The 23,415-nt window shown below is 39.6% G+C and overlaps 1 protein-coding gene across 3 annotated transcripts in view; it reads right to left on the bottom strand.

Moving 5' to 3' along the window:
* The window catches only part of WAC (WW domain containing adaptor with coiled-coil), a 117,521-nt gene that overhangs the window by 18,666 nt on the left and 75,440 nt on the right, over positions 1–23,415 (bottom strand). For all 3 annotated transcript variants that reach the window (XM_073334356.2, XM_073334355.2, XM_073334357.2), the window contains 3 exons: positions 9,287–9,526; positions 4,595–4,717; positions 3,131–3,279 (listed from right to left, as the gene is read on the bottom strand). In XM_073334356.2, coding sequence (XP_073190457.1) covers positions 3,131–3,279; positions 4,595–4,717; positions 9,287–9,526 — 512 coding nt within the window. The remainder of the gene's footprint in view (positions 1–3,130; positions 3,280–4,594; positions 4,718–9,286; positions 9,527–23,415) is intronic.

Raw genomic sequence — 23,415 nt, 5'->3', positions numbered from 1 at the left:
TAAATCCCACTGTGGGTGACTGACTAGCAATAACCTCACAAGGAAATGAACAATAAGAGTTCTAACCTAAATAATGACTGCAGGACAATCCTGCCAAACTGGACTTGTGATCTAGAATCTTCCACAATGGAATAGTGAATAGTAAACTGTATGAACAGAACTCCAAGTAGGTGCCCTATAAATCTTGGAAATAGGGACTCCCTCCTAAAATAACACATTTACTGAGCCCTAGTACAGAGAGTCCTAACTTGAGAGCAAAGAAGTAATTTATTTAATGTACAAGAAATCTTAATGTAGTCTGTAACACACTCCAACTCAGAGAAAAGGCTTGCCTTTTAGACTTGTCACCAAAAGCCACAATAGGTCCGGACGATTTACAAAATGGTTTTGTTCTGGTAAGATTAAGGAGACAAAACCCCTAAGAACATCTAGTGTGTGGAATTTAGCTTATGCTAGAAAGCTATGATGTTTAGGAAAAAATACTGGTAAAATATATAAATTGCTTTTTTATGAAAATCTAAAACCACTTTTGGTAAAGATTTTGGATGAGGCCTGAGAGTAAATGTCTTTATGACATACAGTTAATGGAAGGCTTGACAAAAGCCTGAATTTTGATCACCCTGTGAGCCAAGATGATGGCTACCCAAAATGCTGTTTTAATATAGAGGTAATATAATGAATAGAACAATATGGGTTCTAAGGGAGGGTTCATCATGAATCAATCCCTTTTAAAATTTTGATACCATGGGTTGAGAAAAAAATCAAATTACTCAGATGGATGACACACTAATATAGCAGCCAGATGACTAGCAGTAAGTGTAACCGAGAGTCCTGAGTGTTTCAAAGTCAACAAATAGTCCAAAATAGTTAGAATAGAAGAGCCTAAAGGCTGAATGGACCACAACGAGAAATGCTTCCTATTAGCTTGACAGGTCTTTCTAGTAGAGGCAACTCTGCTTTGGATTGAAACCTCTTGCACAGCTGCATAACAATGTCTATCCACAGAAGTTTGTCACCTAGCCTCCATGCTGTTAGATGCAGAGATGCTGGATCCAAGTGCAGCACCTGGCCTTGGTTTTGTAAAATTATTTCTGGGAGCTTCAGAAGTGGAAGAGGTGGACTAAATGATAGATGCATCAGGCTGGAGCATCAGAATGACATGTCCAAGTTGAAGCTACTGAGTCAGACAAGCTGCCATATGATACTGTATAACGATGCAGACTTTCACAGAGTCTCACTCTGACAAGACTAAAGGTGTGAAAAGAGGTGATTCATCATGGAAAATCTTTCTTGAGGAAGGTATGCTTTTGCTGACCTGGAGTCCCGTTCTGCCCCTATAAACTCTATGTATTCAGAAGGGGTCAGAACAGACTTGTCTCAATTGATCTTAGGCCTTGTCAGGAAAAGTGCTATAGAACTGAGCGAACAATACTTGTGACCTACTGTGATGAATCTCCGCAGATACGTTGGGCTCAGGAAAACACTTCTGAGAAAGACTGAAAGGACCAGTATGTGACCGTTGGAGGGAGCTGATTGTCCAAAGTGTGGTTTTCTTGGTCATTGATCCACTCAAGCAATTCTCAGCCCAGAAAAAAAAAGGAATGATGAGATCCCTAACCTTGTGGTAGTCTGGGAGTATTCTTTTCACAAAGTCTGAGGCTCTTTGTCTGTATCAGGAAGAGCCTCTTTCATCATGTGCAACCTTCTCTCTCCTTCATACAAGCTTGTTTTATTGATCGTAACCCAGAAAGCCCATCAAAATGCTAGCTCAAGGAGCAAGTGTGCTCCCATGAGAAAGTTTCTCTACCTATTTAAGAAAATTAATGGCTGGTTTTGTCTATCACAGCTCCAGAAATCACTTTAGACACTGCCTCGTTCACTATGATAATGCCAATTCCTCTGTGTGTGTCTGTGTGCGTGTGTGTTCTTATGAGTAAGTTCTACTGCAACAGGCACCACTGAAGGGAGGGGGGGTGTTTGAAGAAGGCCCACTGAAACCAAATGAGCCATTGTGAAACATCAAAGGACAAAGACTTTATTGACTCCCCCCCTCCACCTCCAACACATGCACCCATGAAGAGGAGACGGGCGAAAATACTTGTCCCATCAGTTTGAACTCTGCGGGAAGGGAATAAAAATCCCTGACCAGAAGGAACTGTATCACTATCCTGTTAGGAATATTGTCCTCTCCAAATTTTAAAGTATAAGCAAAGGATCCCTAAGCTGCTTAGCTTGGATTACCTTTAGAGAACATAAAAAGCTTGTATACGCAGCCATTTCTATTACCTTTTGGTACCTAAGACTAACTCATTTATGTGTGTATATTTGCCTGCTTTAACCTTGTAAATAACATTTCTTTTTCTTAATTAATAAATCTTAGTTCATTATAGGACTAGCTACAAGCCGTCTCTTTGGTGAGAAACCTAGGATGCAATTGACCTCGGATAAGTGACTGGTCCTTCAACCTGGGACTGAATATTGTAATATTGGTGTAAAGGAAAAGTCTATCACAGTCCAGAGTGCCCAAGAGGACTGTCTGTGATGCCATGTGAAGGCTGTTACGGTACTTGCAAGTTCACATTTGACACTTGATTGGAGAAATCCAAGTATAAAACTCACAACCAGGTTGGGGTTTGTGACCTGGTTTGTAACAGTTGGCACTCATGCTAATGAGCTACTCCAGACAGCTTGACAGCTCTAAGTAAAAATCAAATTGGAAGAGGGAGGTGCAAAAGAGCAGAAAAATCCTGGATAATGCCTGAAACATTCAAATATTCGTTCTGTTAAAAACCATGGCACTGAAGAACAGTCTTTCCTTTTGTAAGAATAACAAATTTCATATGGAAATCGAGACAACAGAGAACTCGATAATACCAGTTTTGCAGAGTCTCTTAATGGAAGTACAGTTCTACCATGAAAGGTTTTTGGGAACAAGAATAGCTCTTCATCATTTTATATCAACAAAGTACTTCTGTGGCTTATATCGATATGCTTACACTTCTATACAGGATTACGCATCAGTAATACACAAAACTTTCATAAATGGTTTCTTTATCCCTTCTTCAAATTATAGGTTACCACCATTCAGTCCTATGCTCACCACTTGCACATAAATCATTACGCATTTTACCTTTGGCTGTGACGATACCGGGGGTGTATTCATCAAAGGTTTCAGAGGAACTGTGTTAGTTTGAGGCGTGCTTATTCTTGGAGAAACATATGACCTTGGCGATGAGGCATCCGAAGTTAAAGACATTGGAGACTGATTTGATGGCTGAGCTATAAAAAGAAATCATGACAGTATTTTATAGCACCTTTTCCCACCTAAGCGTAAAAGCTGCTTAACGAGAAAGGAAACTAAAAATAAAAAGCATAATAAAATAACACTCTTAAAATGCAAAGAAAAAACAGATCCAACGTAGTGATCAGAAGAGAAGTTACAAAAATGCTCAGCTCCTGAGAACAAGAGCTATTGGGTCCTGAGCATTTTTGAAAAATCTGATCAGTTTATTTAGGTATCTACACAGAAGCAGGGCTCTTGACAATCTGGTTTCAACTCAGTGCGCTAAAGATCTTTGAAAGTCTGGGCCTTTAAATGTGGAGAGGGGAACCTGAGTCTCATTCAAAATAATTAATGTAAAGTGTTCAATCCAATTAAACTCAACAATTTTCCAATATACTTCACCTAGAAGAATGAAATATGTATGTAGCAGCTACCTAAGGCTCTCAGCATCTCATTTAAAAACAAAAAACAAAACAACCCAAGCCAACGCTGCGCCAGTAGGTTTTTCAATTCTATAGTTACTTAAAAAAAAAAAAATCCCACCACACACACCACAGAAACACACCCTCCCCTAATCAACTGCAAGACTCTTTCTATCAAGCTCCTCTTAATCTCTAGCTCTACTGTATATAAACTAACACCTTCCCAAGATGCCTCCAAAAACAGAGTTTATAATGTACCTGGTAGGTTAACATCAGAACTCTGGCAGACCATAGAGGTAGGAGGAAGGAAGGACATTCCAGAGTCAAAGATCCCTCTCAGAAAAATGTTTCACAATCTCACTTAAAATGAGGTTAAAGGTTACATTGATGGACCCCAGGTTAAGAGCCTCTACTGATCACAAACACAGAAGTATCATGAGAAAAAGGTATTCTTACGTAACCAGCCTCAGGAATCCAATGCTTAATAGTCTGTTCTTCCTCCATGCAACAGATTAATCTAAACCTATCAGAAACATGCAGTGCCTGAATGCTGAGTTCCCCAAAAGCAGTTTGGCATTTACCCACACATTATTTATCAAGTTAGAGAATCAGAAAAGTCAAGACAGAAGAGACCTATTAGAGTTCATCTAATCTAGTCCATCAGCCAACTATTCTTTGACCATAGGCTCTGTCTCACATCTTAAGGTTAGGAAAGCCCTCAACTTCTAGTGTATCAGACATCCTACCCTCAAAGGAAGGGTAACATACAACTTCAGATGAAAGTTTAATTACCATTGTTGACATTCAGTGACAGAGAGTTTTAGTTATACTGACCCATATAGAATGTAATCTGACAATTTTACATAAGGGAAAGTGAGACTTTAAATACCTTGTGCAGATAGTTGTGCAGCTTGAGAAATCAGGGAAGTAATATTGAAAGCAGATGGTCCAGCAGTGAGAATCTTATGGAGTATAGACTGCAGAGAGGCTTGTGTCACAGCTGCTGTAAGAACTAAAAACAAATAAGTTTTAGCGGTGTTTTCTACGTTTCTGTTCAAACATAAAATATGTTCAAAATTGTAAAGCAAAGCACAAAAAACACTGTCTAATATGATTGCTTAAAGTTAAACTCTGAAATCCATATTTAGGCATTTGAATAAGTGGACTGATTTTCACTGACAGATATGGATTCTTTACACAAAATGTTAACTGCCTATGAATGATGAATGTTTAACTTAAAAAGTTAAACAACATTAGAATCCAAAGGCCATTTATTGTGCCTTCCTCTAGAGACAATACTGATGAGGGCCTGTTTGGAGTTTTTCAAGTTATTTTTCCTGTTTTTAAACTGAAAAGAATCTGTCCCCATCTCATGTGTCAAAATGCAAAAAAAGGTCACTGGTCTCTGGAAACCTGCAAATGCTCTACAGCTCACTTCCTGTCTTTGTTCTACAAAGCCAGGGAAGATTCTGTTCCATTAATAAAAAACCTAGTAGTTCAATTAGTTTTAAAGAACCATTGGAAACTTCAGCACACATGAACAGTGATGTAACAACATATTAGAATGTGAGGGTGAACTGCAGAAGATTGATGGAGAATCAGTTGAACTAGCTAGCAACATAAAAGGCAAGAGGAAGAGGTTACTCACCTTGTGCAGTAACTGGAGTTCTATAAGATGCATCCCCTTATAGGTGCTCCACTTTAGGTATGCATGCACCTCATGTGCCTTTGACCAGAGATTTTTGGTAGCAGCACCCATTTCGCCCATGCACGCAATCCAGACATCCTTGTGCCCCATACCTAGGATATATAGAGCTGTATGGGCAAACTGCCCTCAGTTCCTTCTCTACCACAGAATCCCATGAGATGAAACTCTGAAGCAGAAGAGAAGGACAGTGGGTAGTGGAGCATCCATAGGGACACCCTGAAGAACTCCAGTTACTGCACAAGGTTAGTAATCTCTCCTTCGAGTAGTGTCACGATAGGTGCTCCACTTCTGGTGACACCTGAGCAGTACCCCGGAAGGAGGAAGGAGCTTCACAGTTGAGTCCAACACTGAAGGCAGAACTGCATTCTCAACTGCATCATCTGATCTGGCAGTGTGAATCAAGGCGTACTGTTTGAAGAAAGCATGCAGGGAAGACCTGGTTGTTCCTCTACAACTTCCAGCCACTGGGACACCTTCCAATAGTGTCACAGAAACAGATTTGGATCTTGTAGAATGGGCAAGCACCCTAAAAGAAGGTTTAAATTGGCAGCTTCATAACAAGAGATGATACATCCAGAGATCCATCTTGAGAGGCTCTGAGAGGAGACTGTGGAAACTCTGGATCTGTCTGCAAATGAAACAGTTTGAGAGCCTTTCTAAAAGATTTGGTTCTATCCAGACAGAAGTCCAATGACATTCAAAGTGACATCCAAAGAGAAACATTCTCCCTGGTCTGCTATGGTTTTCGGAAAAAAAACGGAAGATAAATAAGTTGGTTAATATGCACTTCAGAAGATACCAGCATATCCAAAGGTAATGAAACTTTCTCCTTGAATACTGTAAAGAGAGAATCTGCCATTAAATCCACCATTTCCCCAATTCTTCAGGCATAAGTGATGACTACCAAGAAAGCGGTTTTAGTGGACACAGGTGAAGGGAACATGTAGCCAATGACTCAGAGGGAGGTTTAATGAGACAATCAAGGACCAAGTTTAAATAGCATGCAGGGATGGGCTCTCTAATCTGTGGAAAAAGGTTAATCAAACCCTTGATGGATCTTGCTGTCATGAAATGAGAAAACACCTAAGAATCCCTCAACAGAGGAATGAAAGGCTGTTATAGCCACCACATGAACCTGGATGGAACTCCTGGAGATACCAGACTTTCAATTCCCATAAGTAGTCAAGGACAATGGAGAGGAATGAGTGAACCAGTGAAAATGGTCACTGGGTATACCAGTGATGAAATCTCTTCCATTTCTGAAAGTGTTTCATGAAGATACCTTCCTGCTGTTTAACAGTACCTGTTGTACTTCTGCAGAACAAGTCGTCTCTATCCCTGAGAACCACTGAGTAACCAAGCTCTGAGACAAAGAATTCCCAGGTTGGGATTGAGAGTCCATCCGGAATTCTGAGACAGTAGGTGAGGTATGAACAGAAGACAACACCGTACTAGAAGCTAGACAAATCAAGTAAGGCTACCAGACTTCTCTGCTAAATTGGAACTATTAAAAAAAAAGCTTTGTCATATTTGATTTTGTTCAACACACCCAAGATCAGCTGTGCTGGAGGATATGCACAGAGAAAGCCCATCATCCAACGAATGAGGAAGGCATCCCGCAAGGACTGAGGACCCAAGTCCTCATCTGGATCAGAATTTTATGCACTTCTTGTTAATGGTGGTGGCAAAGAAGTCCACTTATGAGAACCCCCAGGTCAGAAAAAATCAGTTTGAAAACCCACGTGTCCATCTCCCACTCAATTTTGGGAGAAATGCCTGCTGAGATCAGATGTGGTGCTTTGTACACCTGGGGTGTAAGAGGCTGAAATGAGGATGTGACTGGCTATACACCAGTTCCGTAACTTCACTGTTTTGGCCCTTCACAACTGACACAGAACACGCAGGCCACACTATCTAATGACCTTGAGAGATGTGCCGCTGATTAAGGGAAGGAAAGGGATAATGGAGTTCCTGACAGCTTTCAAGGTAGGTGATCGGGGGGATGTACTCTCCATGGGAGATGGGAGATTCCTGGACAGAGATCTGGGAACCAATAGGAATCCTTAACATACTCCAGTCGTTGTGCAGATAGCCAAGATTCAGGTCGTTGTCTACCCTCTGTAGCAGGAGAGGTATTGGAGAGGTAGCATGCACTGGGGAAAGATATGGTTTTGGTGACTCAGTAGATCTTGGCACTGATCAGCCCCCCATTAGCAGTGGGGACTCCAGTTCTTCAGAAACAAAAAGATCCCTGAAGTATCCCAATTCTTGCAGTACCGAATGCACCTGAGTCGAAGTCAAGGAAGGCTCCACAACAGTCAGGGTTGGTACCAATACTGACGGCTTCACCAGTATCTGTCTCTAAGATGGGGTTGGTACTCAGGGCACTCATTGCTTGGAAGCGCGTTTCTAACAGAAGGTGCCAATACTGAAGACGCTATTTCTGGCACACCGGAGCAGAAGACTGGGATATTGGTTTGGGTACAGAGGTCGATGTTACCAGCCTTCTGGAGTCAAAGTACTTGGCATCAGCAGATGGTACCTGTTTCTGAGAAGCAGAGTGTCTCAGGTTCTCTTTTGAGGACACACTTAGTACCATGGCTCTTAGCAGAACTTGAAGGCTTTGATGCACTCCCAGTACCAGAACTGCTTGGTGCTTCAAATGTACCTACTTTGGGACCTGCAGTGTCCTGGGATGACAGATTTCTTCATAGGCAGCTTTCTGGTGGGAGACAACTTCTTCTTGAAGCACCCATCAGTATATTTGGCCTTAACCCACAAAGATCTCAGTGATCAAGGTACACAGGTACACTAAATGTAGTTGAAAACAAGTATACAGGGGGATCCTCTGAGCCAGAGTCCAAAGCTGGTCTCAGAGCTAGCTCAGAGCCGAATTTTGGGGAAATTTAATTTCTCTTTTTGGATTTGCTCATAAAAGTAGTACAGACCTTACACCTGGATGGCATCGGAGTGTGTCCCCTAAACACTAGAGGCACCAAGAATGACTGTTGCTAATCAGGATGAACTTCCACCAGGAAAGGCAGCACTTGAAGGCCGGAAACATGGCCTAAAAAATGACAATCCTTAAGGAAGGCCTCTCAATTTAAAAAAAAAAAAAAAAAAAAAGGTGTTTGTGGGGGGGGGGCTGAGAGAGACAGGGTGTTCAATGGAAAAACTCTTAACAGTGGAAAAGGGAGCTATGCAACTAATAGTGACAACTAACTAATTGGACTAAACTAAACTAATTACACTAAGCTACAGTAAAGGTGAACGCCAAGAAAAATGGCAAGTGAGCACACTAAAGGCTCCATCTTAGGCCGTTGAGAAGGAACTGAGGGGGGTTATCCCGCGTAGCTCAATATATGCTCAGCATGAGGCACAAAGATGTCTGGAGCAAACAGACAAGCCAAATGAGCACTGCTACCACAAATCTCCAATCAAAGGAACCTTGGGCATATGTGCACCTAAAGTGGCGTGCCCATAGGTACACTATTAGAAGTCTTCTTTAATTTAGCAAGGTCATGCAGCCTACTCTTTCCGTATTGACAGCCAGATACACATCCCAGACAAAAGAACAAAACCCAGCAAAGCCCCCAATTCCAATGAGACTACTTGTGCACATACATTATCTTGATAATTACGTATTTATATTACATTTCAGATAGTAACTTATATGGCAAGTTTAAAAAGTTAAATTAGAAACCTTAACAGCACAGCTAAGTTTACCTACGTATTCATTTGTCTATGTTGCACAATTTTATTCCCCTTATTTTAAGTAGGACTCCAGCTATTATGGTTTTATATTCTGTTATACATTGGATTTGCATAAATAAAAGTTATAAAGATTACATTAAATTTTTGTAGAAGTCTTACCTTCATTTATTTTGGATATATCTACACTAGAATTATTAAGCTGCAAGGTGGCTTGAAGAGCAGGCAGCAGCTGTCGAAGGAGATTTGGATCCTGAAGTAATGGAGGAATTGGTGATTGTGGGACTGGTGAGACAGGGACTGTAGAAGTAGCAGGTGCAGAAGTTGGATTCAGTCCAGAAGCAGAAGATGTGGAAGGAGTTGTGCAAGAATGGGAGACAGACTTGTCCACAGATGCAGACTCTGAACAGAAGACAAATATTAGGTTAGTTTTTCCTTCCCAATAAAGTGCATTATTACAGATCCTCACTAGTACACTACTCACATTAAATAAGAAGTATTAATTACCTTCTCTTTTATTGTCTCACATAACAGATACTAAACACAAAAGCATATGTCCAAGAAACTGAAAGATCTTATGACATACTGTTATTGGGACTTATTGTACTGCAGCTTGGTATAAAAAAGGAACAAATCTTATTTTCAGAACCTGCAATGGTTTAGGTACAACACAGAAAAATATCTTACCATGAATTCCATTATTATAATGATTTCCAACTTCTTACTGGAAGGAATCATAGTGAAAGTTGCCAGTGATACGACCAAGGCACACTGAGCATACTTTTCACGAAGCAAGATTTTTTACCTTTATTGCTATGAAACTTCATTTTCTTGCTAAATTTTAATTTCATCACGCACTTAATCCAGTTTATTGTAGGTCTGCCCTTGACTTTGCTGGACATTTTCTTTTTAGAAAGTATAGAACTCCATGGACTTGACAAAAAGATGGGATGACGTGTCCAATTTTAGGTTACAAATCAAGACCTTCACTACAGACCAGAATACAAGCAGCTAAAAAAACAAAGATAGGAACTGCCAAATGGGATACAAACAACAGTTCATATAGTGTGGTATCCTGTCTGACAGTGAGCAGTACCAGATGTGTCAGAAAAAGCTGTTAGAATCCTCATAATAGGTAGCTATAGAATGATGTCCCACAGAGAACGTTTCTTCTCTGTTTAGAGTTTGGTTTATGTCCTGAAGCATCATCAGGACTTGCATCCTTTATATTTTTCATTTAATTCAAGTGTCAATGCTTATTATCCATATAGATGTCTACTCCTTTTGGAATCCTACTAAACTCTTGAAATCAAATTATATTTTGTAGCAATGAGTTGCACAGAATATGCAGGTTAAAAAGTACTTTCTTTAACCAATCTTGCTTTCATTTTACAGTAATACCCCCTAATTCTTATATTTTGAGAAAAAATGAAGAGCACTCCCATTTATTATTGATATACCATGCATTATTTTCTAGACCTCTATAACATTTTTTTGTTTAGGAAAAGAGCAGTCCATCCAGTAAATCTTAGCTCAGTTTCTTTTTAAATTCAAGTTTGCCAGTAAATAAAATCTGACTGGGGAAAACAACTACATTTTTGTAAAGAAAATTTTATTTTGCATAGCAAAATTTAATCCGATGCTTCTAAATCTTTTAATCTAACTCTATAATAAAACTAGAGAGTTAAGAGAAAGAGTTACATGTTACAGGAGTTCAGTACTCCAGAATATGATCATTGAAACTACATTAAGTAGAGTGGATTTCTGTCTTCATGTGGTTGAGGGGAAAGAGTTCATGTTTACAAGTCACTGAAGAACTCAATGTGCTCTTTTAGCCGCATAGAAGAATTCTACGCTACAGTGCAGGAAGAACCAGGTTTGATTTCCAGCCTTGGTCTCTAGCACCCATGGAGTCTGGAAATAGTTTGAAAACAGTATGCCTCAAGCCCTGAGTAGCAAGAACTGACTTTAGTTACTCAATTGACTATGAGCAATGTTAACAGGCTTCAGAATAAGGAAGTCCCATCTAGCTCATCTCGGAACAGTGGTTGTAATATGACACATGGAGAACAGGGAAATGAATCTTGTCATCCACTGCCCTTTACCTTTGCCACCAATGAAAACTATGTTACAGTTCCTAAAATTGTGTGATCTATATAGCATGAGAGGTACTTTTCACAATGTCATTGCCCAAAAGAGTTTGCAAAGTATTTTCACATGCAACAAATGGACTTTAAAAGCAGAACATAGATGGAGGAGAAAAGAATGGTCACAGGATTATTATACAACCACATAACGACAGGTGCACAGCATAGCTGATCATTTATTATCCCTTCCCCATTTAAACAGCAAGTTCTTACTACAGGTTTTGCTCATATAAATACTAGGCACAAAACGTTAGTGTTCAAAGTAAACAGTACATTAAAATAATTTGCAGGAGAGGCACATCATGTGCAAAATAAGAACCCAGCTATAGTACATGTACCTTTACAAAAATGTAAAGTTTGACTACAACCTCAAAAATACCATACAAAGAAGCCATCTGAAGTTACTTGCAACAGACAAAGCAAGGAAGTGTGTATGGTTATGTACATAAACTACCTACTGTTCTGAGAGCTTTACAAAAAATAGATAATGACAGTTAAAGGGAAAAAAAAAACAAATTCAACTGCCAGGACCAGATTCAAGTAATGTTTAGATTTTTAAGTGTTGTTTTAGTTGTTTGCTCTTAAAACAAACCACAGTTCAACACTATTCAATGCAAACATACAAAGATACTGAACTCCAGGAAACCTGTAAAGATATTTTGGTTTATTTGAACTCATTTGGATAAACATGTCAATAGAACTACAATAATTCATACAATCTTATTTGGTCCTTCAGTCAAAAATGGATGTCAGTGGAGCCAGTAACTTGGCTAAACATCTCAGACACTGTTCTAAAAATACTACAGATTATAAAAACTTTATATATGTATAAGCTATACTTAAAAGCTAAACAACCCATTTTAAATATCAAACAGATAAAGAAAAATAAGTACTCAAAATTACACTTTCAGAATTAAACACTGCTTTAGTTAATGCGCATTATTGCTGCTGCATCATCATATCTGCTCCAAACATAAGAACAGCCATCATGGGTCAGATGAATGGTTCATCTAGCCCAGTATCTTGTCTTGCAACAGGAGCCAAAGCCAGATGCTTTGGACAGAACAAACAGAAATCCATAGAGCAATCCATTCAATTGTCCACTCCCAGCTTCTGGCAGCCAGAGGGTAGAGACACCCAGAGCACTGGGATGCATCCTTGACCATCTTGGCTAACAGCCACTGATGGACATATCCTCCACGAACTTGTTTAATTCTTTTTTGAACCCGGTTATACTTTTGTCCTTCACAACATCCCCTGACAAAAAGTTCAACGGGCTAACTGTACACTGTGTGAAGTACTTCCTTTTGTTTGTTTTAAACCTGCTGCCTATTAATATCATTGGGTGACTCCTGGTTCTTGTGTTATTTATTCCTTCACATCCTTATTCACTTTCTCTCCGCCACTCATGATTTAATAGACCTCTATTATATCCCCTCCTTAGTCATCTCTTTTCCAAGCTGAACAATCCGTTTTTTTCAAACTCTCCTTATGCGGAAGCTGTTCCATACTTTTAATAATTTTCTGTTACCTTTCTATGTAACATTTCTAATTCTAATGGATCTTTTTTGAGATGGGGCGACCAGAACTACATGCAGTATTCAAGGTGTGGACATGCTTTGGATTTATGTAGTGGTATTATGACAGTCTGTCTTATTATCTATCCCTTTGCTAATGGTCCCAAACACTGTTAGCTTTTTTGACTGGGACTGCTCATTGAGCATATGGTTTTCAGAGAACTCTCTCTTCCTTGAGTGGTAATAGCAAATTTAGATCCCATCATTTTGTATGGATAGTTGGGATCAGGTTTTCCGATATGCATTACTTCGCACTTTTCAAGACTGAATTTCATCTGCCATTTTGTTTCCAGTCACTCAGTTTTGCGAGATCCCTTTTACTGCTGGTGGAATTCTGCACCAGCTGCACGCGTGCAGAAAACATGTTCCTCTGCAGATTTCTTTTGCTTCCCTGCAGAAAGTGACAGGGAAGCTGTAGGGTGATGGGGGGGGTGTATGGTTGTAGTCTGATAGGCACTGCCCCCCCCAGAGGCAAGATGTTGGGGGGGGGGGCACACAGGGTCACCAGCCACTGCCCCTCCGTCTCTGCGAGCGCAGAGCTGCCTAGCTGAAAGACAGTGCCGCTTGGCTCCGCAGACTTTGCAGCTGGACGCCGCCTCCCACGTCCTAGTGCAAGTTCAGCTACCCTTCTGTGTGCTGGAAGCCATCCTGTTTTCTGTACAACAGTGAGTGCCTTTGGTGGGGCAGGAGCCCGGCATGCGGCATCCCCTCAGCAGTAGCTGCAGCTCCCCCATTAAGCAAGCCCATCAAACCCCCATCCTGATGAGCCCTACCTTTCCTGCACCTGGACCACCCTGATGAGCCCCTTAAGACACCCCCCACTGAACTTCAACTGCACCCAGACCCCCTCACTGAGCCCCCACACCCAGACCCCCCGAGCCTCAACCACCTTCACCTGGACCCCTCTGCAGAGGCCTATTGCCCCTGAACCTGGAACCCTCCAACAAGCCCCTGTGCATCCAGATCTCCCACTGAACCGCATGCACCCAGATTGCCCCACACAGAACCCTCTGAACCCACACCAGTATCCCCACACACTTAAACCCTCTGCACTTGGATCCTGATCGGCTGAGCCTGCTTGCCTACACCTGGTGTGCCTGGCACAGAGGGCCCCGGCATGCTTCAGGGGCAGGCCCAGCCCTGGCGCTGTATGAGAGTCGGCTGCAGCCTGCGGTGGGGAGGGGACCTGCAGGGTTATCTCCAATCTTCATGCAGTCAGTGGCCTGTGTTCCCCACTGCCCATTTGGAACCTCCACATTTAAGACAATTAAACTTTGCAAAATTTTAAAATATACATAGAATTTTTTTTTTTTTTTGGCACAGAATTCCCTCAGGAGTAATCCTTTGTAACTCTTCACAGTCAGCTTTGGACTTAACTATTCTGAGTAATTTTGTATTGTTTGCAAATTTTTCCACCTCACTGTTTACCCGTTTTACCAGCTGATTTATGAGTATGTTGAACTGCACTGGTCCCAGTACAGATTCGTGAGGATCAGAAGGACCTAGACAAATTGGAGGATTGGGCCAAAAGAAATCTGATGAGGTTCAATAAGGATAAGTGCAGGGTCCTGCACTTAGGACAGAAGAACCCAATGCACAGCTACAGACTAGGGACCGAATGGCTAGGCAGCAGTTCTGCGGAAAAGGACCTAGGGGTGACAGTGGACAAGAAGCTGGATATGAGTCAGCAGTGTGCCCTTGTTGCCAAGAAGGCCAATGGCATTTTGGGATGTATAAGTAGGGGCATAGCGAGCAGATCGAGGGACGTGATCATTCCCCTCTATTCGACATTGGTGAGGCCTCATCTGGAGTACTGTGTCCAGTTTTGGGCCCCACACTACAAGAAGGATGTGGATAAATTGGAGAGAGTCCAGCGAAGGGCAACAAAAATGATTAGGGGTCTGGAACACATGACTTATGAGGAGAGGCTGAGGGAGCTGGGATTGTTTAGCCTGCAGAAGAGAAGAATGAGGGGGGATTTGATAGCTGCTTTCAACTACCTGAAAGGGGGTTCCAAAGAGGATGGCTCTAAACTGTTCTCAATGGTAGCAGATGACAGAACGAGGAGTAATGGTCTCAAGTTGCAGTGGGGGAGGTTTAGATTGGATATTAGGAAAAACTTTTTCACTAAGAGGGTGGTGAAACACTGGAATGCGTTACCTAGGGAGGTGGTAGAATCTCCTTCCTTAGAGGTTTTTAAGGTCAGGCTTGACAAAGCCCTGGCTGGGATGATTTAACTGGGAATTGGTCCTGCTTCGAGCAGGGGGTTGGACTAGATGACCTTCTGGGGTCCCTTCCAACCCTGATATTCTGTGATTCTATGATCCCTGCCATTTACCTCTCTCCACCAAGAAAACTGAACATTTATTCCTACCCTTTGTTTCCTATCTTTTAAATAGGTACTAATCCATGAAAAGACCCTTCCTTCTTACCCCATCACTGCCTACTTTGCTTAAGAGCCTTTGGTGAGTGGTCTAATCAAAGGCTTTCTGAAAGTCCAAGTACACTATATTCATGGAATCACCCTTGTCCACATGGTTGTTGACCCCCTCAGAGAATTCTAATAGATTGATGAGGCATGATTTCCCTTTACAAAAACCATGCTGACTAATCAGCAACCATAGGGTTAATTTGTGTGTCCAATAATTCTGTTCTTTACTATAGTTTCAACCAAGTTGCCGGGTATTGAAGTTAGGCTCACTGACCTTCAATTGCCAGGATTGCCTCAAGAGTCTTTTTAATAATTGGTGTCACATTAGTTATCCTCCAGTCATCTGAAACAGAATCTGACTTAAATATCATTTAGTAACTGTTCAACTTCATATTTCAGTTCCTTCAGAACTGTTGGGTGAATACCATCGTGTCCTGGTGACATGTAACTGTTTAATTTATCAATTTGTTCCAAAACCACCTCTACTGACACCTCAATTTGGGACAGTTCCTCAAATCACCCAGAAAGAATGGCTCAGGCAAGGGAATCTCCCATACATCCTCTGCAGAGAAGACTGATGCAAAATATTAATTTAGCTTCTCCCACAATGGCCATATCTTTCTTGAGAGTTCTTTTAGCATCTCTGTTTGTCCAGTGGCCTTATTCATTGTTTGGCAGGCTTCCTGCTTCTAGTGTACTTAAAATTTTTGCTGTTCGTGTGTGTGTGTCTTTTGCTAGTTGCTCTTCAAATTCTTTTTTTGGACTACCTAATTATACTTTTACACTTGACTTGCCAGAGTTTACCTTCCTTTCAACTTTCCTTAGTAGGATTTAACTTCCAATTTTTAAAGAATGCCTTTTGGCCTCTAACCTCTTTTTACTTTGTTGTTCAGCCACGGTAGCATTTTTTTGGTCCTCCTTTTTTTATCCAGGGTATACATTTAATTTGAACTTCTATTATGGTGTTTTTTAAAAGTTTCCATGCAGCTTACAGACATTTCACTTTTGCGACTGTACCTTTTAAATTTCCATTTAACTAGCTTTCTCATTTTTGCATAGTTCCCCTTTCTGAACTTTTCCAGTAGTAAACATTTGGCACCATTCACTAGTACCAGAGCTGCTGTAGCTCATTTCTGACAGAGTGGATAAAAATCATGGATCATTGATTTATGATGAAAATCATGACTTTAAACTGATTTTAATTAGAAATCCATTTTTATACACACGTTGCTAGTTCTTTATTTTTTTCCTATTTTATAATCTTAAATTGCTATACTGAATGTTTAATACTTTCCTTTATAATTTTAAGTAGTTTCAGATTTTACATATAGATTGTTTCCTACTGAAAAGGATCATACTTAAAATGCTCGTGCATACTTGAAAAGGCAAGTCCATGACTTCATTAACATCCTTACTCAGAGAACAGAAATTCAAAATATAAGACTGATGAGCACTATAGCTATATTGTCAACTGGCACCACCTTCCAATATTCGCAAGGCTGAAAAGCTGTTCTGATATTCGCAAGGCAAACAAGTAGGGTTGTCAAGCAATTAAAAAAATTGCAATTAATCACATTGTATTCTATTACTGTTTTAACAATTTATTTAAATATTTTGGATGCATTCTACATTTTCCAAATATATTGATTTCAATTATACACAAAATACAAAGTGTACAGTGCTCACTTTATTTATTACAAATATTTGCACTGTAAAAATGGTAAAAGAAACAGTATTTTTCAATTCAGCCAATACAAGTACACTGGACCCTTGCTAGAACGTGCATCTATATAATGTGAATTCGGATATAACGCGGCCATGGATCCCAAATTTAAGTACCGTACCGTAAAAAAAATTTTTTTGAGTATAGACGTGATAAATTAACCGCTGAACGTTCTCCTGTCGACTCTACTACTCCACCAGAACGAGGAGCGCAAGCACAGTTGACGGGAGTACGTCAGCTATTCACACTTGATCAAGATGTCATCGCCATTTTTAAGCGGTACTATCGACGGAACTTGGTACGACAAATGATAGAAAGCGAGTTGTCTGTCACTGATTTTCTGAAGAAGCTGACTATAAAAAATTTTTTACATTGGCAGCGAGTCCTGGAATTTATTACACGCTGGAACGATAAACCGCTGTTGGATGGTGGGACTGAGTGTGTCATTTGGCCACCCGCTCCTGGAAGAAAATGAAGAAAGCAGATCACAGTCTGACGAGGAATTCAGCTGAGGGATTTACAGAGGAGGAAGTTGGAAGAACAGACATGGAGTGGATGCAGGAGCTGTGCCAGCAACTGTCCGGGCTCGGGGTAACTGTTCTTCCACAAAATATTGAGTTCTGGATAAGAGGCGATGATGAAGCAGAAGAATTTTCTCCCGTTGCTGAAAGACTAACAGAAGACCAAATTCTTCAGGCAGTACAACCAAACAACATTCCAGAAGCTGAAGAATTGGACTTCGCCATGGAAGAAGAGGAGGAAGATGAAGTGGATGTCGTTCCATCAACTGTGACCGTAACCATCTTAGAGACTGCTTTGAGATGGTTTGATATGCAAGACGTTGAGCCTATAAAAATTATGCAGCTACATAGTCTTTTGCAGTTTGCTAAGCGGAAGTAGCACAGCAACAAGAAGCAAAAGCAACTCACCGACATTTTAAAGAAAAACTAGACTAGTTTATTCTAATGTCTACTTTAAATGTCTAATAAAGTAACATTTTTTTTCTCGTTTATTGTTTCCTTCACATAGGAGTTTTATTTTCTATTTATTTTATAGATGTGACATTTACTGTCTACAGTAATTTCATTTTAACGCGGTCCCCACTATAACACGGTACTTGGCATGGATCCCAAATTCCACGTTCTAGTGAGGGTCTGGTGTACTGGAGTGTGATCTCTTTATCATGAAAATTGAACTTACCAATGTAGAATTATGTCAAAAAAAACCAAACTCTGCATTCGAAAATAAAACAATGTCAAATTTTAGAGCCTGCAAGTCCACTCAGTCCTAATTCTTGTTCAGCCAATTGCTCCGACAAACAAGTTTGTTTACATTTGCAGGAGATAATGCTGCCCACTTCTTCTTTACAATGTCACCTGAAAGTGAGAATAGAAGTTTGCAGGCACTGTTGTAGCTGGCATAGCAAGATAATTACGTGCCAGATGCGCTAAAGATTCATATGTCCCTTCATGCTTCAACCACCATTCCAGGGGACATACATCCACCCTGACGACGGGTTCTGCTCGGTAATGATCCAGCGTAGCATGGACCGACGCATGTTCATTTTCATTATCTGAGTCAGATGCCACCAGCAGAAGGTTGATTTTCTTTTTTGGTGGTTCGGGTTCTGTAGTTTCCGCATCTGAGTGTTGCTCTTTTAAGATTTCTGAAAGCATGTTCTACACCTCGTCCCCCTCAGATTTTGGAAGGCACTTCAGATTCTTAAACTTTGGGTTGAGTGCTGCAGCTATCTTTAGAAATCTCACATTGGTACTTTCTTTGCATTTTGTCAAATCTGCAGTGAAAGCATTCTTAAAATGAACGTGTGCTGGACCTTCATCTGAGATGGCTATAACATGAAATATATGGCAGAATGCAGGTAAAACAGAACAGGAGACACACAATTTTCCCCCAAGGAGTTCAGTCACAAATTTAATTAATGCATTAATTTTTAATGAGCGCCATCAGCATGGAAGCATGTCCTCTGGAATGGCGGCCAAATCATGAAAGGGCATACGAACGTTTAGCATATGTGGCACATAAACACCTTGCAATGCCAGCTACGAAAGTGCCATGCAAATTCCTGTTCTTATTTTCTGGTGACACTGTAAATAAGAAGAAGGCAGCATTATCTCTTGTAAATGCAAACAAACTTGTTTGCCTTAGCGATTGGCTGAACAAGAAGTAGGACTGAATGGACTTGTAGGCGCTGAAGTTTTACATTGTGTTGTTTTTGAGTGCAGTTATGTAACAAAACAAAAAATCTACATTTGTAAGTTGCACTTCCACATCAAAGAGATTGCATTACTGTATTTGTATGAGGTGAATTGAAAAACACTATTTCTTTTGTTTATCATTTTTACAGTGCAAATATTTGTAATAAAAAATAACATACACCGATTTCAATTACAACACAGAATACAATATATATGAAAATGTAGAACATCCAAAATATTTAATACATTTCAACTGGTATTATATTGTTTAACAGTGCAATTAAAACTATCATTAGTGGTGATTTTTTTTTAATCGCGATTAATTTTGAGTTAATTACGTGAGTTAACTGCGCTTAATCGACAGCCCTACAAAAAAGTTTAAATGCTTTGACCAGGCTATGCTCCTCCATCAGAGTTTGCAGTCTGAAGTCAATGGAACTTGTGCTCCTAAGTCACTATGGTACTTTTGAAACTTCCACCTTTAGACCCCTAAATATGGGCTTGAGAGCTTAACTTTAGATTCTTTTTTTAATGCCAGCCTTTGTATAAAAATTCATATTAACTTTGCTAATGTGTTGAAAGTCTAAATAATTTTCCACTGTTAATACTAGAACAGTTCTACTTTGAAGTGAATAATTTTAGTCCCTGATGCTGCAGCCATGCCTAACTACAAGTACATGAGAAGTTTCATGGCAATGTGAATAGCTGTATGAACAAAGTTATGTACCTGCTAGACTATTTTGACTCCCAGACTTACTTTGTAATATTTAGTCTTCTGCTCACAGCAGGTTTTCTTTCTTTTATTAAAAAGAGATACCCTATTGCAGTAACATTTTAAAAACATCATTTATAAATTAAAATTTGGTGCACTAATCTAAAGTTCCAGTAGCACAAATTCACAAATTAGTTTTACAAAACTTCAGCCTGCTTTAAATGTGACTTTCATTGCATTTAAATTAGTCTACCCTGTTATTTGAGGGCTTTTACATTTATTACTTCAAAACTTTTCTCCCTCTGGGTCCAGACTGGATTTATAACTAAAGCACATGATTTCAAAGGTAGATAAAGCCAACAAATACTTCCAATAAAACAAACCCTCTGAAATATTTCAAAAATAGTTTTTATGATATATTACATTTATAAGATACGTGATGGTATAATACGGTATAAAAGTTTAGCATGCATTCTTTTCAGATTATATGTATAACTCATTTGCAGATTCACCACTTATGGAGTTACACAACTACACCAAACTCTTCATGATAAACACTTATTCCACACTATCATGTATCATCATGTATTTCCTGTTTTTATGTATAATTTTAAAAAAATATTCACTTTTTAAGACCTCCTTTTTGAACTACTGCTGTATTGTGAAGTGACTGGACTACTGTGATCTTGCCAGTAGAGGGGAGTATGCTTTACAATATTTAAATAAAATTATATGCACACACAGAGCACAAAGAACCATAATTCCCCCTTATTCTTCAGAACTAGCTTATGCTTATGTTTAGCACTAGTAATATCACAGTTAAGACACACAACTTGTTTATGAATGTAAAGACTTGAATTTAACTAGACGGCTTTTGGTAAAATTTCCTAGAATACGAAATACTTAAAATATTGCCCTAAGATTATATCACAAATGTCTCTTGCAAAAGAACGTTGAGTTCTCCATCTCTCAGCAAGAACATATTTGAAGAAAAACTTGGGGTACTCAAGTGACATGGATTCCATATGACGCAGTTATCAGGAGAAGTTGAAAATACTTTTGCAGTAAGCCTAACAGTCTGATTGCATAAGGTAGTCAAAAAAATGCACTGCATTTAGCAGCCCATATACTAATGCTCGTAATTATTTTCAGTATTCATCCAACAGCAGAAACTGGGATTCCCTAATAAAATTTCTTTGTGATTAATTACCAGTTCCCTAGCCATTTGCTAGGGTTCAATTGGGTGTTTAGAAGTATATAAAATCCTTTAAATCTGCTAGAGTAGCGTGAGAACACAGAGTTGAAATTATCCAAATTTGGGTTGAACTGAACATGTCTGGAAGAGATAAGCCCTCAGGTCTGCTGAGAATTTTGATCAACCAATCCCTCTTAATCACCGTTAACTTAATGTTATCTTCAGAAACAATGCTATCTAGAGGACTGATGCAAAAACATGTTTTTTTGTAAAGTGAACTACCCACATGTACATCAAGCTTTAACTCTGAGATACAGTCTCTTCATTAAGCAACCATCTATGTCCAAACCCAAGACTAGAAAAACAAATGGAAAAGAATGCAAATTTGATCCTGTGAAAGAACAAATTTTCTCTTTAAAAACGTTGACATATTAGAAGTATAAGGATTGTCTCAGAAGCCTGGGAGAAGTGTTGATTAAGATGGTAAAACGACTGAGGAGCTTTGCAGATCTCTTTACGGAGGATACAAATGTGTGTCCAAGAGAAACACACAAGACTTTTTAACCTTCTTAAGCAAGATTAAAATAAAGTAAGTAGTCCTTTAGGCACAATCCTCATGAAAATACCTTGTCCCATGGAAGAGCTATCACTTATTGTGAAAATGTAAACTGGAACGAAGAGCAGAATTGCTTTTCCATTATATCAACTCTATTGCATATATGTAAATGAGTTTTTAACATTAGTAATCCCCCAGATCTGAGAGAGATGTATTGCTAATGTACTCACCAGAACTTTCCTCTCTGATCATGCTTCCATTGAGACACTGGCTTTCAGTAACCACTTAAATATTTCCTGAATTAGTCAAACTAAGCACAGTAGAGATCACCTTTTGGGGCCAGAGAGATTTCAGATTTTTTTTTTTTTGTTTAAAGACTACCTAAAGACCAATTACTTTTAGTTGTGATATAGCATGAAATTGTTTCCCTTAGAACAATGTGGAAAAACAAAAAGGTAATGTATCTCCAGTGTCAATAGCCTAGAAAGTTATCAAGCAACTAAAAACAAGATATCTGTTCCAGTTTAACATATGCACCTCTACCCCGATATAACACGGTCCTCGGGAGCCGAAAAATCTTATCGCATTATATCGAACTTGCTTTGATCCACTGGAGCGCTCAGCCCCACCCCCTCCCAGAGCACTGCTTTACTGCATTATATCCGAATTCATGTCATATGGGGTCTCTTTATATTGGGGTAGAGGTGTAGTTAGCAAACAATGGGAAAGTTACAGGAATTTATTTATATACAAGCTGTAATATAAGGAAGGAAAGAAGCAAGCAGAGTAAATAAAACCAGCAAAATTAGGGAAAAAAATTTTAATATAGGGAATTAAAAATTATTTATGAAGTGTTGTGAAGAATTTCTTTAAACAGTACCATGACCAGACTGCAGCTGATTTTTTTTTTTTTAAAAGGATTTAGGGCTTGTCTACACAGCACCGGCACAGCGTACTGGAGGGATGTGATCTATATAGCACATTAATTGCTCCATGTAGACCCTGCTGGTGTGCTCAAAAAGGTACCTTATTTGCATTAACGTAGTCTCGTGGGTGCTTTTTTAGAGAGCACCAGCAGGGTCTACATGGGCAGTTGGAATGCAGAACAACATGATTTACAAATCACCCTCCTCTGAGAAGATACAATAGTTGGAATCTGACTGACCAGTGATAATATCTGTTTGACAATAGTAAAGACGTCTAACATTAAGTTAGGTAATCTTCCTAGTGACAAGTTATATATCACAGAATGTACCATCAGAATGGGCCCCTTGTTGAAAATCTCAAGAATAGTCTAAGAACTGAAATGACATGCATACTAACATTTGCCCCAGCGATTCCTTTCAAGGTCAGTTGTGAAACATTAAGCAGGGCATTCTAGAAAAGCTTTGTGTCTATTATTTGTGAAGTGCATGAACAAAGGATTTCACTGATCAACATGAATAGCATGGAGACTGTAATTTTGAACTGCTGTTAATAACTGAGTTATAAGCCAGAAAGACTGTGTTCCCTATGTCACTTTAAGTCCCTCCATTGGCATCCACCACAAACCTCTTGTCCTAACCTTCAAAGATCTCCACAATTCAGCCTTGTGCTACCTACCCACCCTGTTATCTTCTTTTGAGGTTGAGTTGCACCTTTGATAATGCCAGCCTCTATTGCCTGCTCATTAATTTCTCCCACAATCACATTTACGCTTTCTCCCATCGCACCCCTTTTCATGGGCAAAAAACT

This window comes from Lepidochelys kempii, chromosome 2, assembly GCF_965140285.1.
Source record: "Lepidochelys kempii isolate rLepKem1 chromosome 2, rLepKem1.hap1, whole genome shotgun sequence".
In the NCBI taxonomy this organism is placed as follows: Eukaryota; Metazoa; Chordata; order Testudines; family Cheloniidae; genus Lepidochelys; species Lepidochelys kempii.
This window is presented reverse-complemented; position numbering and strand designations above follow the sequence as displayed.